This window comes from Caretta caretta, chromosome 6, assembly GCF_965140235.1.
Source record: "Caretta caretta isolate rCarCar2 chromosome 6, rCarCar1.hap1, whole genome shotgun sequence".
NCBI lineage: Eukaryota > Metazoa > Chordata > Testudines > Cheloniidae > Caretta > Caretta caretta.
The window spans coordinates 43536863-43553030 of record NC_134211.1 but is presented as its reverse complement, the minus strand read 5'-3'; the positions used below and the strand labels follow the sequence as shown (position 1 = coordinate 43553030).

At 43.6% G+C, this 16168-nt stretch overlaps 1 protein-coding gene across 2 annotated transcripts in view; it reads left to right on the top strand.

Moving 5' to 3' along the window:
- Window positions 1–16168, top strand: part of ANO3 (anoctamin 3) — a 382443-nt gene that overhangs the window by 133821 nt on the left and 232454 nt on the right. Inside the window, exon 1 of one of the 2 annotated variants that reach the window (XM_048853572.2) lies at window positions 14829–15008. The exons of the other annotated variant lie outside the window; for it this stretch is intronic. Within the exon in view, the coding sequence (XP_048709529.1) occupies window positions 14957–15008 (52 nt within the window). The 5' untranslated portion in view covers window positions 14829–14956. Of the gene's footprint in view, window positions 1–14828; window positions 15009–16168 lie in introns of those variants that run through there. 2 annotated transcript variants of the gene reach the window in all.

Below are 16168 nucleotides of genomic sequence, written 5' to 3'. Positions count from 1 at the left end.
GCAAGGCAGGGGGCCTGCAGCTGGGCTTTGGGGGAAGAGGGTGCGGGTGTGTAGCCCCTCAGCTGGGCTCTGGGAGGGGGCAGAGAAACAGGAATTGAGTTGTCATAGGGGTTTCTTTAACTCTCTACTCCTTGGGGTGGGGGATTTTTGTGTGTGTCTGTATTCTCACAGATATACTTGGTGACAGGTATTTTGAAATAAATAACCTAAATAATTGAAACTGGCATGATTATGTAGTGGTGTTTTAACAAATAAAATTGGCAGAATTTTGCAGAATTTTAAAATAGTGTGTGCAGAATTTTTAATTTTTGGTGCATAATTCCCCCAGGAGTGGCTCTCATAAGTAGCTATTTTTTTTCTGGGGACACAATAATCCTCAAAAAAATTTCATTGTTTTTACAAAGCTTTCCTCTTTCTCCCCCTTCCCCCCCCCCCCCCACTCCGCCATCTGCATTGTATCCATCTAGGGTTTCTGTGTCTACCACTGTTAAGAGCAATCTTTGGCTCATCCTCCAGTTTATTTGCCCCATGAGTTTCATGTACAGTTCAAATTGCTGTTTGAACCTCAGCATTTCCCCTGATCTTGCAGTTGCCTCAGTAGCAGCCGCTGCAAAGTAACCTCTTTCACTGGGTCTTCCAGCATGGTACCAATCTTGGTATCATGTAGTATCTTGCTGATGAGCATAGTGGTCTCAAGATAAACCCTTGAACAGAACTATGTAGAGCAGGAGTTGGCAACCTATGGCACGCGTGCCAATTTTTAATAGCATGCTGCTGTCTGCCGGGCACCCTAAAAATCCTGCCCGGACTGGCCCGCTCTTCTCCGCCCACCGCTCTCTCCTTGCAGGGCAGGCAAGTTCCCCCTTCCCCCCACCTCTTCCCCTGGCATGCTGGGTTCCTGCCCCTTCTTCTCTCCCTCCCTGTGGCTGATCAGCTGACGGCCCTTGCTATGGAGGGGGAGAGAGAAAAGCGGAGCCGCAGTATGCTCGCATTCTCTGCTCCAGGGAACTTGGGGAAGGGGGTGGAATCGGCATATCCCCCCCCAGCCCCCTGCCATGAGCCGCTCAGGGCAGGGGGCTGGGAGCACCCCCACACACCCAGACCTCTGCCCTCACCCCTGCACCCCCCACACACACACCCAGCCCTCTGCCCTCACCCCTACACCCCCCACATACCTTAGCCCCATGTCCTGACCCCTGCACCCTCCCCACAACCCCACCCTTGACTCCGGCACCCCCTACAAATACCCAGCCCCCCCACCCCTGACTCCTGCACCCTACTCACACACACCCAGCCCCCCTGCCCTGACTCCTGCACCCCCCCACATCCCTAGCCCCCCCACACCCGATGCCCTGACTCTTGCACCCCACACCCTGAGCACTAAACGGGAGCTGCCAAGGTAAGTGCTCCACACCCAAACCTCCTGCCCCACCCCGAGTCCCCTCCCTCATTCTTGCTTCTGGCCAGACCCTGCACCCCAACCCCCAGCCTGCTCCTTTACCCCCAGCCCTGTACTCAGCGCACTCCCACCCTCATCTCAGTGCAGAGAGAGGAAGAGAATGGCTAGAACCAGGGAGAATGTAGGTACCCACTCCAAGTGGACAGGGCCAGGACCCCAGACCGGCAGCGGGGCTGAGCGGGGCCAGCAGCCGGGACCCTGGCTGGCAGGAGCCAGTGGATGGACCCCCAGACCGGCAGCGGGCTGAGCCACTCAGACCACTGCTGGTCTGGGGTCCCAGCCGCTGGCCCCACTCAGCCCGTTGCCGGTCTGGAGTTCTGGCTACCGGCCCCATGCCAGCCGGGGTCCCGGCCACAAGCCCCACTCAGCCCGTTGCCGGTCTGGAGTTCTGGCTACCGGCCCCTTGCCAGCCGGGGTCCCGGCCACAGGCCCCACTCAGCCCACTGCCAGCCTAGGTGAATGGAACTCCAGGCCGGCAGCGGGCTGAGCAGGCCAGCGGTGTAAGATCAGCATTTTAATTTAATTTTAAATGAGCCTTCTTAAACATTTTGAAAACCTTGTTTACATAAAATAGTTTAGTTATATAATATATAAAGACTTATATAGAAAGACCTTCTAAAGTATTATTGGCACGTGAAACCTTAAATTAAAGTGAATAAATGAAGACTTGGCACACCACTTCTAAAAGGTTGCCGACCCCTGATGTAGAGAAATGAGGTAACAACCTTCTGCTACGCTGTGTAACTGCAGCCTGTGACTGTCCTGTCCTGGGCCACTTTTTTTTTTCCTGCTCTTCAGCAAGAAGTGTGTCACAGGAAACCAAAGTCTGAATGAAGTGTGGCATCTCTGTACATCTTGGAGGACTTATTTGATAGCACTCTTAACAAGCTGCTCAAAATCCCAAGGCACTATTCATAAGAGTAGGGGTGTCCACCTGACCACAATACGAAATCTGATAATTATATGTAACCTACCTAAATCCCCACTGCAGATTCAGTTGGACTGAGTTATTTCTTCTGTACTTCCTGTTTCTGGGTATTGTTAAATAGCTGCTATGGTCTACCTTTGAGATGTCTACCTTGTGTTTCTTTTGTAGGAGAAATGACCTGTATAAATCACTCACCACAGGGATATTAAGAGTTGATTTAAATTTTGAGATGAAAGATGCTACAGAAGCACAATGTTTTATGCTGCAAAAAATGTCTATTTCACAATGCCTATTTACCCGTTTTCCCAAATAAAGTAACATTCTCCACAGTCACAAAGATATACTTTGGAAGTAGATCTAGGACTCAATCCAGCAGTCCTTCATAAGACAATATTCCCATTGCAATAAAGTAATCTGTGATTATCATTAATATTATTACAGAAAGAGACCACAAGACTGGATACTAAGAACTTCTATATACTAATCTGTCCTGACAGTGATTGTCCTTGTGGCTAAACCTTCTGCCTCCATTTTGACAGTATGTAATAAATATAAAGGCTTGAACAAAAACACTACAGCTGAGTTTGCAGATCAGATCTCAGAGTAACAGCCGTGTTAGTCTGTATTCGCAAAAAGAAAAGGAGTACTTGTGGCACCTTAGAGACTAGTTCGGTTAGTCTCTAAGGTGCCACAAGTACTCCTTTTCTTTTTGCAGATCAGATCTGTTTCTGTAATAAAACAAATCTGAATGCCAAACAAAACTGTCCAAACTCCAAAAATTCAGACGTGCATTTTCAGCCCCCAGCTTTGGATATAGTATGTTGGTTCTGTTGTTTGATAGCCAATTCAGGTCCAGATCTGGATTTTCAGATGCACAGTTTTGATTTTGATCTTCCTTTCAAATTAAAGATGGTAATAGTTCACAGAGCAGAGCTATGGGGATTAGCTACTATTACTAATGAGTTTTGGAAGATGGAATGTTTCTTTATAGATGCTGAGTGCTGATGTAAACTTTTAAAATACATTTTATCATAAGTTTCAAGGCTCTTGTGGTACTTGTTTGTGATACATAAATCCCTGAGTTTCACCTGCCTGTTTAGCCACTGATTCATAATTGCTCTTATTTTCTAGTGCTCTAAAATGCCATTATAATTAGAGTGGGGCCTATGTTTATTTTATAAGGAGCTCTTGTTTCTAATCATCCATGTTTCAACATTATCCTCAAATTTATTCAGCTGAGAATAACAACGGCTTAATTTAAACTCTTTATAGGCACTTTTCTCTTCTCTTTGCAGATTTTATCCGAGCTGTCAAATTTGTAGTCTTGTGTGTATACTCCAATGCTAAAAATAGAGCTTTACAATTAGAAAAGAACCAAAGGAGCAAAAAAAGTATTTCTTAAATATTTTACAAGTTAAAATATTTTAAGTTTGAACTTGTTTTGCTTCTTGGTTTCCACAAAAGGTACATGAAGTTTCTGAAGGTAAAAGAACTGCTATGTAGTAGGAAAAGCTTTCACTCTAAGACCATCTGGGATAAGTTGCCAGAACATTCCTTTATTTTCTTTGTATGATCTGCACATTTACATGGTCATTTAAGCATTGTCCAAATGCAAGAAAAAAGAGCTCCTTAGCTTCACAAAGTGTGAGACACATTGATCTGTCTGTATGCATGTCTCTTTCTCTGGCTGCATTTGTTTCCAAACCCTTATTGCAAGAATTTCCTCATATTTAACTAATTACATAACGCCAGTACATAGTGTTCATCTCTTATTCTTGACCTCTGTTCAGGCCTCTACTTGATATAACTTTTCTATGCAGAAGTCTTGACACATGTTATGATAAAGCTCTAGAAATTGTTTGAAGATTGCATTACAAATACTGTTCACATTTTCATTACCTACCAGGTTTACAGTATCTATCATAATTTGATTTTGCTGTTGTGTTCTTCTCCCCTAAAGGACATTCAGTTACTTTGGTATAGTTTTTAGTTTAACACCACTCATTCTCCCTCCCACCACCACCCTTTTAATACCTTATATGAAGCTTGAGAATAAAATTTGTTCTTCCGTGGCTTTGCTGCTCTCCTTTTGGCAAATGCTTAGTTTCTCCCTACTTGTTGTTCAGCAGGAGCCAACTTGGCTAGCCTCCCTTTGCTATTGCCTGCTGTGCATCAGCTTCAGTGCTGCCTGTTAGCAAGAAGGTGCAACAGTTCCGGGAGCAGGTTTTGCTGTAGCTACAGAGGTGGAGGAGATGCTTTACCTTATGCTGCAAACACAGAAATCTATTAGGATGGGCAGATGTGTTTGAATACGTTTGACTGCATTTCTTTCTGCACCTTCACCCAAAAAGCAAACAAATATCAAGCCTTCATTGGAAGTTCAAAAAATAATTGGTCAGCTGGCCTGAAGAGGTGCAGAGGATTTTTCAGTTATTACATCAATCTTTGGACTGCCCATAGCAGTTGTCAAGGTTCCTTCCCCACTCTGAACTCTAGGGTACAGATGTGGGGACCTGCATGAAAAACCCCCCTAAGCTTATTTTTACCAGCTTAGGTTAAAACTTCCCCAAGGTACGAACTATTTTACCTTTTGCCCCTGGACTTTATTGCTGCCACCACCAAGCATCTAACAAATATATAACAGGGAAAGAGCCCGCTTGGAAATATCTTTCCCCCCAAAATCCTCCCAAACCCTACACCCCCTTTCCTGGGGAAGGCTTGATAAAAATCCTCACCAATCTGCACAGGAGAACACAGACCCAAACCCTTAGATCTTAAGAACAATGAAAAATCAATCAGGTTCTTAAAAGAAGAATTTTAATTGAAGTAAAAGAATCACCCCTGTAAAATCAGGATAGTAAATACCTTACAGGGTAATCAGATTCAAAACGAATCCCTCTAGGTAAACCCTTAAGTTACAAAAAGACACAAAAACAGTCCATTCAGCAGAACTTCTTTTATCATCCATTTAAACAAAACAGAATCTAACGCATATCTAACTAGATTGCTTATTAACTCTTTACAGGAGTTCTGACCTGCATTCCTGCTCTGGTCCTGGCAAAGGCAACATACAGACTGAGAGAACCCTTTGTTCCCCCCACCCCCAGCTTTGAAAGTATCTTGTCTCCTCATTGGTCATTTTGGTCAGGTGCCAGAGAGGTTATCTTTAGCTTCTTAACCCTTTGTAGGTGAAAGGGTTTTTTCCTCTGGCCAGGAGGGATTTAAAGGTGGTTAGCCTTCCCTTTATATTTATGACAGCAGTATATTACTTATACATTACAGTTAGGCCTGGTCTACAGTTAGGGTTACCAACCCTCTAGGATTGCCCCGGAGTCTCCAGGAATTAATGATTAATCTTTAATTAAAGATAATGCCATGTGATGAAACCTCCAGGAATTCATCCAACCAAAGTTGGCAGCCCTATTACCCCGAAAAGTTTTACCAGTACAACTATGTCAGTTAGGGGTGTGATTTCATTGCCAATGTACCAGTCAAAGCCCCTAATGTGGATATAGCTATCCTGTTGTAAAGGTGATTTATATCAGTGTAACTTATTCCCTTTCCTATATGGGAATATCTGTACTGCTCTAAAATATCTTTATTTTGGTATGGCTGCATCATGATTAGGGGAGTTGTAGTGCTTTAACGGTAGGTAAAGCAGAACTTTCTAGTGTAGGCAAGCCCTTCCTGAAGTTGGACCCTTATGTAGCCTTGTAAACATACAGTATACTGTGAGCTACAGTCAACTAAGAGAAAATAAGCTTTTGTTTGGTAGCTCTAACGTACTTTTGGCAAAGGAAAGAGGGATAACAGAGAATCAAGGACCAAGAAATAGAGCACTATACTTATTCCTGGAAAGGGTGGTGTAAATTAAAAGAAGGGGGAGAGAACAGGCAAAGGAGTCCAGGATATAAATGAGTAATCCCCGCAACAACCACTAAAAACCCACAAACCAAGTTAAGTAAGTTAGTGAGCCCCAAGCCTTATCTGGGTGGTAGAGATGAAACCTGTTGTGAAAGGTTCGCTGCAAAGCAGACAGCTCTCCCTTTTGGCTGGAGTGAGTCCCTGGCTGTGGGTGCATTGTCCTCTGTGGCAGAGAGCAACTTAGGAGCTGCATCCTCTCCGGCTGCTCTAACCTGTCCTCAGGCAGCCAGCCCGCTCTTTGGTCACATGGTCCTTCCCAGGCTCAGCTCACATATCACAGCCATCTGGGGACTCTCTGGGACCTTCGGTTGTGTCTCCCAGGCATGCCAATCAAGCATTGACCCTAGTAACTCCTCCTCCTCCTCTACCCAAACATGGGGTCTGTCTGCACATGGCTAACATATGTTTGTGGTCCCAGCCCACATGCAGCTTCTCCAGGGCCTGCAGCTGGTTGCTCTGCTTCTTAGTCTGGCTCCTGAGCCAGCCCCCATCATACATGTGTCCCCTTCAAGCACAGGTGTCAAGGTTCCTTCCCCACTCCGAACTCTAGGGTACAGATGTGGGGACCTGCATGAAAGACCCCCTAAGCTTATTCTTTCCAGCTTAGGTTAAAAATTTCCTCAAGGTACAAACTTTGCCTTGTCCTTGAACAGTATGCTGCCACCACCAAGCGTTTTAAACAAAGAACAGGGAAAGAGACCACTTGGAGACGTCTTCCCCCGAAATATCCCTCCCAAGCCCTACACCCTCTTTCCTGGGGAAGGCTTGATAATAATCATCACCAATTGGTAAAGGTGAATACAGACCCAAACCCTTGGCTCTTAAGAACAATGACAAATCAATCAGGTTCTTAAAAGAAGAATTTTAATTGAAGAAAAAGTAAACGAATCATCTCTGTAAAATCAGGATGGTAAATACCTTACAGGGTAATCAGATTCAAAACATAGAGAATTCCTCTAGGCAAAACCTTAAGTTACAAAAAGACACAAACAGGAATACACATTCCCTCCAGCACAGCTTATGTTACAAGCCATTAAACAAAAGAAAATCTAACGGATTTTCTAGCTAGATTACTTACTAACTTTACATGAGTTGTAAGGCTTGCATTCCTGATCTGTTCCTGGCAAAAGCATCACACAGACAGCCCAAACCCTTTGTTCTCGCCCCCCTCCAGCCATTTTGGGTCAGGTGCCAGCGGGGTTACCTTAGCTTCTTAACCCTTTACAGGTGAAAGGATTTTGTCTCTGGCAGGAGGGATTTTATAGCACTGTATACAGAAAGGCGGTTACCCTTCCCTTTATATTTATGACAACAGGTGAGGAAGCAAAGTCTCAGCTGTGGTTCTAGTCTCTGCCTCCATGCTGCTCTCTGGGGGAGCTGCTTCTCTGAAGCCCCCAAACTGGCCAGGGAGCTACATTAATATTTGTGTTGTTTAATTTGCTGAGCGGATTAAACTGTGCTTTGTTTATCCCTGGTTTCTCTTGCATGGTCCCCACCTGTAGTCCACTGAAGTAACAGAAATTAAGAAGAGCACTAACGTAGTAAGAAGAGGGCCTGCTGCTACAAAGCTTCCATTGTAGCCAATGTCAAAACTCCCTTGGAGTTCAATGTCAGTAATATAATATGTATATCAAGAACTGTTCAGATGAACAAGGTTGTTTAATCAGCGATCTCATTAGGCATAAGCAGCTAGAGAAGAGAATCCTTATTTAGGTCATAATTGTGTACTTGTTTAGCCCCTCCATGGGTTTCTCAGTGTTCTCTGAGGTTATACCTTGTTAACATAGCAGTTGCATGGAAGGAGAGAGGCAAAGAAACTCCTTATAAGAATACACTGTACCAAATTCTCTTGTCACCTACACCATTGGAAATTCAGCAAAACTCCATGTAAGTGAAAGGACTACCTCCAGATTCCCAGAGAATTAAGGGCAGAATCTGGCAATAGAACAGTTTCCACTGTTAGATTCCATGATACATATTTACATAATAATAAAGTATATTTTCCCCATTTAGAATGGAGATGAAAAACAATCAATGTTTTCCTAATTGGCACTGCTATTAAAATTCTCAGTGGAGTGGCTTAAGTGCTGAATGTCTATGGAGGCTGAACTAATTTCTTATGTTCACAGATAACTTCCAGGTCAGCCCTGACCATGGACAGCGGGTATAATAGGCAAAGGGAGGCATTGCCTCCCCTACCACAGCCATCTCTGCCACCTGGGCTGTGGTGCCCCTCCCTGCTCTGACCCTTCCCTGAGGCTCCCATGACTTGCTGCTGCTACCTGGAGTCTTCTTTCTCTCCTCTTGTCTCCTCCACTCCACCCCCTACCCCCCTCGGAGGTCCCCGCAGCTGCATTTTTGTGTGTGTGTCTGTGTGTGTGTGTGTGTGAGAGAGAGAGAGATAATGTGAGTGGGGAGTCAGTGGCAGATGGGAGGAGTGAGGAGGTGAGCAGCGGGGATCCCTGAGTAACTTTACACAATGAAAAAGCCTTGCCATTAAAATGGTAATAAAGCCATTTGCCAACACCCAGGAAGCCTTTGGCCACAGTCAGCTGGCTTTTATATTGTAGGAAAATGTGTTTTGGGGGTTAAAAACAGTTTCCAAATGACGATCCTTCAGTTAGTCTCTGAACCCAGAAGAAGTAACTGCTAACCTGGCTCAAGGAGGAGCTGACATAGCCAGTGAGTTTATTTCTTGATTTAGTTGTTTTAGTCAAACCCAGTTTAAGTAAACGAGTCTGGCAGGGAATTCTGTGCAAGAAAGGTGATGAAACTACTGTCTTAATGCACGCTGTCAATGACAAGCACTTTTTCAAAAGGAGAGATTAGGCTTCGGGATGGCACAGGTATCCCGGCTTTTTGTCTCTCTATACAGGGAGCTGTAAGATTTTTGCCTCATATGCCAAACTCCCTGCCAGGCAGAGGAGAATCCATCTGGCAATTGAGCTACACCTGTTGCCTGTTCAGTTCCCTTGGGGAATGTTATTAGTGCTTTACGGTGAAAAGGGGAGAGGGTGTCACAGGGCAGGGGGGAGAAGCAGCAGCAGGGTGAGGAGGTGAGTGGCGAGCCAGCTGCACAGCAGGTTGTGGTGGGGGTCTCATGGCAGGTGGGGCGGGGGAGGAGGCGAGCAGCAGGTGGGTGAGCGGCAGGCGGGTGCGGGAGGAGGTGAGGGGTGAGTCAGCGGTGGGTGGAGGCGGGGCCTGGGGCAGAGCAGAGGTGGAGTGTGTATGGAGCTGTGAGTGGAAGAGGCAGGACAAGGAGCTTGCCTCCCTCGGGAAGTTTCACCCACCACCCATGGCTCTGAATCACACTGGTGGGAAACTCTGTCTCTGTTCTGTGGCTAAGCAGAGGCCTTCTTTTAATATTATTGTCTTTCTGTCACTTGTCTGTGTCCCTAAATTCATTTTTTAAAGGAAATAAAGAATATGGACAGCAGAACATACGAGGCAAAAATCTTACAGGATACTCTTTGTGTATACATCTTGAACACATTTTACAGAGCCCTACACCCGCATTTGAAATATGTCTGAGGACCAGATATACTCTTCATTTTGTAGAAAGTAAGACTGATATTCTAAGCCATCAATTCTCCTGGAATGTTTGTCATGAAAATCAATAATACAGACTTCAATCTACCAGTTGTAGGCAGGACTTTGGGATTTATTCAGGGAAGGACAGTGTACCTTTTGCATTTTAAAATGAAAAGTATCCCTGCTTCTACTCCTTTGTTCATTCCTTCTTACTTTCATTGGCACCAGTCCACATTTTAAAATACCTTGCACGATTATGATCTCATTGACACTAGTATAAATCAGGATTAACTCATTTGACCTTAAAGTAGGGAAGTATTCTGGGATATATACCAGGGTAACTCAGCAGAATTTGACCTATTTTGCCTACTCTCTGCATTTTTAATGTGATTAGAATATGGAAATAACAGGAATAATCTTTTTAGAACTGAAATTCTTTATGGTGTACATTTTTAAATTAGTTTGGTGTGTTGTGTAGTCTTATTGGGTCCACAGTGTGTAGGAATCATGGTTCAGGTTATGCTCCTGCACCAAGAACTCCCATCACAGGTAGCAGTGGTGTGGGGGATCCAGGATCCATGGAGCTATGTCTCCTCTCCACACTGGTGGGTCTGACAGTGAGGAGAATGAGCAGAGCTTTGGCTCCAGCTCTCATTTATCCTTGTGGTATAGCTATTCAGATAGAGCTAGTCAGAAATTTTCTGATGGGATATTTTTCTGCTCAAGAAACTCCCTGAAGAAGCACAGGAACAAATCTACACAGACACACCACTAAAGCCCCGACCAGGGGTATTCTATCTACTAACCAAGATCCATAAACCTGGGAATCCTGGACACCCCGTCATCTCAGGCATTGGCACCCTGACAGCAGGATTGGCTATGCAGACTCTTTCCTCAGGCCCTACACTACCAGCACTCCCAGCTATCTTCGAGATACCACTGACTTCCTGAGGAAACTACAATCCATTGGTGATCTTTCAGAAAACACCATCCTGGCCACTATGGATGTAGAAGCTCTCTACACCAACGTTCCACACAAAGATGGACTACAAGCCGTCAGGAACAGTATCCCTGATAATGTCGCTGCAAACCTGGTGGCTGAACTTTGTGACTTTGTCCTCACCCACAGTTGGGGACAGTTTATATCTTCAAGTCAGCAGGACTGCTATGGGTACCCGCATGGCCCCATAGTATGCCAACATTTTTATGGTTGACTTAGAACAATGCTTCTTCAGCTCTCGTCCCCTAATGGCCCTACTCTATTTGCACTACATTGATGACATCTTCATCATCTCGACCCATGGGAGGGAGACCAGGATTTCAACAGTTTCCACCTTATCAACCTCAGCCTGGACCAGTCCACACAAGAGATCCACTTCCTAGAAACTACAGTGCAAATAAGTGATGGTCACATAAACACCACCCTATACCGGAAACCTTCTGACTGCTATGCTTACCTACATGCTTCCAGCTTTCATCCAGCTCACATCACACAATCCATTGTCTACAGCCAAACTCTGAGATACAACTGCATTTGCTCCAGTCCCCTTAGCCAGAGACAAACACCTACAGGATCTCTATCAAGCATTCTTAAAACTACAATACCCACCCAGTGAAGTGAAGAAACAGATTGACAGAGCCAGAAGGGTACCCAGAAGTCACCTACTACAGGACAGGCCCAACAAAGAAAGTAACAGAACACCACTAGCCATCACCTACAGCCCCCAACTAAAACCTCTCCAGTGCAACATCAGGGATCTACAACCTATCCTGAAGGACGATACCTCACTTTCACAGACCTTGGGAGACAGGCCAGTCCTTGCTTACAGACAGCTCTCCCAACCTGAAGCAAATACTCACCAGCAATTACACACCACACAACAGAAACACTAACCCAGGAACCAATCCCTGCAACAGACCCTATTGCCAACTCTGTCCGCATATCTATTCAAGGGACACCATCATAGGACCTAACCACATCACCCACACCATCAGAGGCTATTTCACCTGCACATCTACCAATGGGATATATGCCATCATGTGCCAGCAATGCCCCTCTTCCATGTACATTGGCCAAACTGGACAGTCTCTACGTAAAAGAATAAATGGACACAAATCAGACGTCCAGAATTATAACATCCAAAAACCAATAGGAGAACACTTGAACCTCCCTGGTCACTCAATAACAGACTTAAAAGTGGCAATCCTTCAACAAAAACTCTTCAAAAACAGACTCCAATGAGAAACTGCAGAACTGGAATTAATATGCAAACTGGACACCATCAAATTAGGCCTTAACAAAGACTGGGAGTGGATGGGTCATTACAAAAACTAATTTCCCACTGCTGATGCTCACACCTTTTTGTCAACTGTTTGAAATGGGCCACCTTGATTACGTTGACCTCATTAGCACTACAAAAGTGATTTTTCCCCCTCCCTTGGTACACACCTCTTCTTGTCAACTGTTGAGAACAGCCCACTTCCACCTTAATTGATTGGCTCATGAGCACTGACCTCCCCACTTTGTAAGGCAATGTCCATCTTTTCATGTGCTGTGTATTTATGCCTGCCTCTGTATTTTTCCTTCTATGCATCTGATGAAGTGGGTTTTAGCCTATGAAAGCTTATGCCCAAATACATTTGTTAGTCTCTAAGGTGACACAAGGACTCCTCTTTGTTTGTTTGTTTTTTCTGTCAGACAATGCTGATTTCATCAAAATCAAAATGTTTCAAAGAGACAGCTTGTCTTGATGAAGTTGCAAAAAAAAAAAAAAAAAAAAAAACAGGCAGGGTTCTGGTGCAACCCTCCCTGGTTTCCTGCCAGCTCTCATGCCTTACTCTGTGACAGCCCAACCAATAGCCTACGAAGGGGCTCAGGATTCCAGGTTCCCAGCTCTTTGGCTGCCCATGTGGCAGGCCAACAGGGAGCCAAGAGCCTGGGAGCCCTGACTCTCAAATTCCTAAGCTCTTTGGCTCCTCATGAGCTGCAGTGGAGCAGGGTTCCTAGGGTTCTTTTGGAAACCTGCCTGGGTTCTTGGCAGCTCACTTACCTGGTTACTCCATAGATTGCCTGGCAGATGACCACAGACTAATGCTGCCCAGAGCCCTGTCATATCACCTGAAGGGCTGAAGTGAGCTGGGAGCTGTGGGTCTCTAATTTGTCATTTTTACAAATTTTACAAAACTGCTGTAGACCAGTTTTCAGTGAGACACTGGAGAAAACCTATCACTCAGAGTGCTATATTGAGAGTTTTGGACAGTTTTGAAAGCCTCACTGTAACACAATGGCTCTGCAGCACAGGCACTGTTAGTTACACAGCAGTGGAGGAGTATAACCACAAGGCTTAGATAATACATGCCTTTGTTTTCTTGAGTTTAAATGAAATAAAAGTGAGAGATCTTATTTGGGACTTCCAAAATGCTGTAACACATGTAATTGCACTCAGAGAGTTATAGAATAATAGGGACAGAGAACTGTAGGGGTGGAAAAGACCTCAAAAAGCCATCAAATCCACCCCCTGCACTGAGGCAGGACCGAAATTTTGGTATTGAACAAAGCCACTGAGTGTGTAGATTCCAAGAAACATCAAAGGCTGTCAAGCTCATGAAAACAGGTTTCCAGCACATCTGCTTCTGGCTGTGTCTGAAAATACAATGAGAATAACCTTTCTCCTTGGCAGCTTTGGAATTTTAACTGTGTCCTTGGGTTGGAACTGGATTTAAGATGTATATGGACATTTGAGAACCCATTAGGTTCAGCACAAGAAATCAGCAGTTGCTGGTCCAGGGCATCTCCTGCACCTCTTCTGACCAGAAGTATGAACAAATGAAAAGTTATCTAAATATCTTCAGCCTCTTAAAAGTTTGACTATTCAAGTTTGGTAAAAAGGCTTTGGGTATTTCTTTCTTTAAGTGAGCTGATTTATCTATTTCTATGTGGAAAGAAGAGGAGTGTGCATTCTTTTTCTGTGCCACTCCTAGTGAAGTACCTAATAAAGTAGAAGATTGATTGTAAGCTAGGAAGATCAGAGAAAAGACATATGCTGGAGATGCAACAATGGATGAGTGATAATTTATTGAAAGCTGCTCACCATGGAAGATGTATGATGTAGACTGTGGGGGGGGGGTGGAAAAACCCAACAGGCATTAAATCTCCTCATAAATTTGAACCACGTTGGCTCAAATGCTTCTCTTTCCACACAGCATGGAGTGGAGCAAAAATGATCATTGGAATGTCAGTGATAGCGACCATATCAGAACCTATATAAATAGATGTGCAATCTTGGATGCTTTCTGTTTTTATAGAATAAAACCTGTGAAGCCCTGTAAAGATTGGGGCTTCCTATTATGCAAGCATATATAAAGAAACAGTGTCTCCCCCAAAGAATTTGCAATCTTAAAACATGACACATGAAATGACAAATATATGCTTTTTATGCATATGTACATTTGCCATTTTTAAAATTTATAAATAGACAAAGTAGGTGACAGCTGTGTCTATCTGTCCTTAAAAAAATTATTTATTAGATGATTTCTTTTAGACAAAGGTAGGGAGCCTTGAAAGACAAAGACTACAGAAATAAATGAAAGTGTCGTTTGGGGGAAACACTTGGAGTGAATCTATAAAACGCATTTTACTTCAGTCAATATGCTGATGGTCAGGACCATATAAACTTCTGAACAATTTTGTATCTTGGAGACATTCCATGGCTAGGGTTTGGCTAGGGTTTGGAAACTATTACTTTTTGCAGTGATGTTCAGCACTAGGGAAAGTACTTGAGTTTGTCTTTATCTGAAAAAATATGCTTCAAGCAACAAAACACTTCTTTCTTCAATAAAAAATATATTGTTGCATTTCCCTGTTAGATTGATGTAGTGAATTATTCCTTAAGCATCCGCTAAGGGGAGTATGGTGCTGGACCAGCCTTTCTGGTTTCTATGACAACAGTGGGGAGTGGAGTCTTTCAAGCTAAGTGCTTGCTAAAGCAGGTGTCGGGTTGCACAGCTCTTCAGAAGCTCCTAGATTCTATGCAGCCGGGGAGTCTTTCCATTTCCCATTTGAAACCCCTTGACCCTCTCGAGCTCAGTGAGTGAATATTGTCAAGCTCCTATGAATGAAAATGGTTCACCATTCGGGCTCTATTCAGTCCTTTAGACAGCAAAAAGGTCAGTAGAAATATTTTTGTCTCTAGCATTGTGTGCTAAATTATTAGGTCTGCATGCCCTTGCAGTCTGATCTAATACAAGCACCAATACACCAGCTGTTCCAGATCCCGGAGCTATGTGCGATGCAGATGTGTTTAAACTCTTGCAGTAAGTTATAATGTTATCCATCAGTTTGGTCCCTGAAATGGCTACATTTTTTCTACCATTGCAAGACAAGTAACATTCTCTAGGATTATAATATCCACTGTATAATAAATATGGTTGTTTGGTTTATATTCTAAAAGGCATTCAAAGATTTTGATTTTAAGCAAATAACCTATGTCCTTTAAAAGATCCACATTGCAGTGCAGTGCAAGGAAAAATGTGCTTGGCATAGCTGCATTTCATTGTTACAGGATGTTGCTGTGAATGTATTTCATTGCAGCTGAATGGTATTTGCTTTTAAAAGGCTGAAGATCACAAGTAAGTAGCACCATAGACGTCATTTGCTACTTTACAAGCATGCTTTTACAATACCCGTGCTAATGCTGCATGATGTTTGACTATAGAACTGATCTAATACATTTAGTTTTTCATGAAAACTTTGTTCAGTATTGAAACTGCTTCCTTAGTTCTATTCAGCTGTTATAATAAATACTCAGTACTGTTTTATGGCTTTAGGTGAAAGTGACAAAGATTCTGTGGGGGTTTCTCCCTCCAGTTTTCTGCTGTTTTCTTTTATTTTGGTAATGTTGTTTTTATTTGTAGCCTATATAATACATTAGTAAATTCATGAATCAAGTACAAACCATACAGAAGAAGAAAATAACCATAGCTACTTTCAGCATTTTAGTCCCCCAAAACAAAAATACCTAACTTTGATCCTTGTCTGCTTTTGCACATCAAGAACATTGAAATCTTTGGCTACTGCCCAGTAAGACTCTTAATATAATGTCTGTTAGCAACTGTGACTGAAATATTTATTAATCATTGTAATCTCCTGTTAACATGGTGCAATAAAGGTCTAATAAATACATTAAAAGTTCATGGAAGGTTGGATTTTGTTTGCATGCTTTTTTCCCCCCCACCGTGATCACATTAGTATTTCATAGGTAAGGAGGGATCAACATTTGCATTGTTAGAGTGGGTCCATTTGTGCTGCTACAGTTAGCACAACTGGG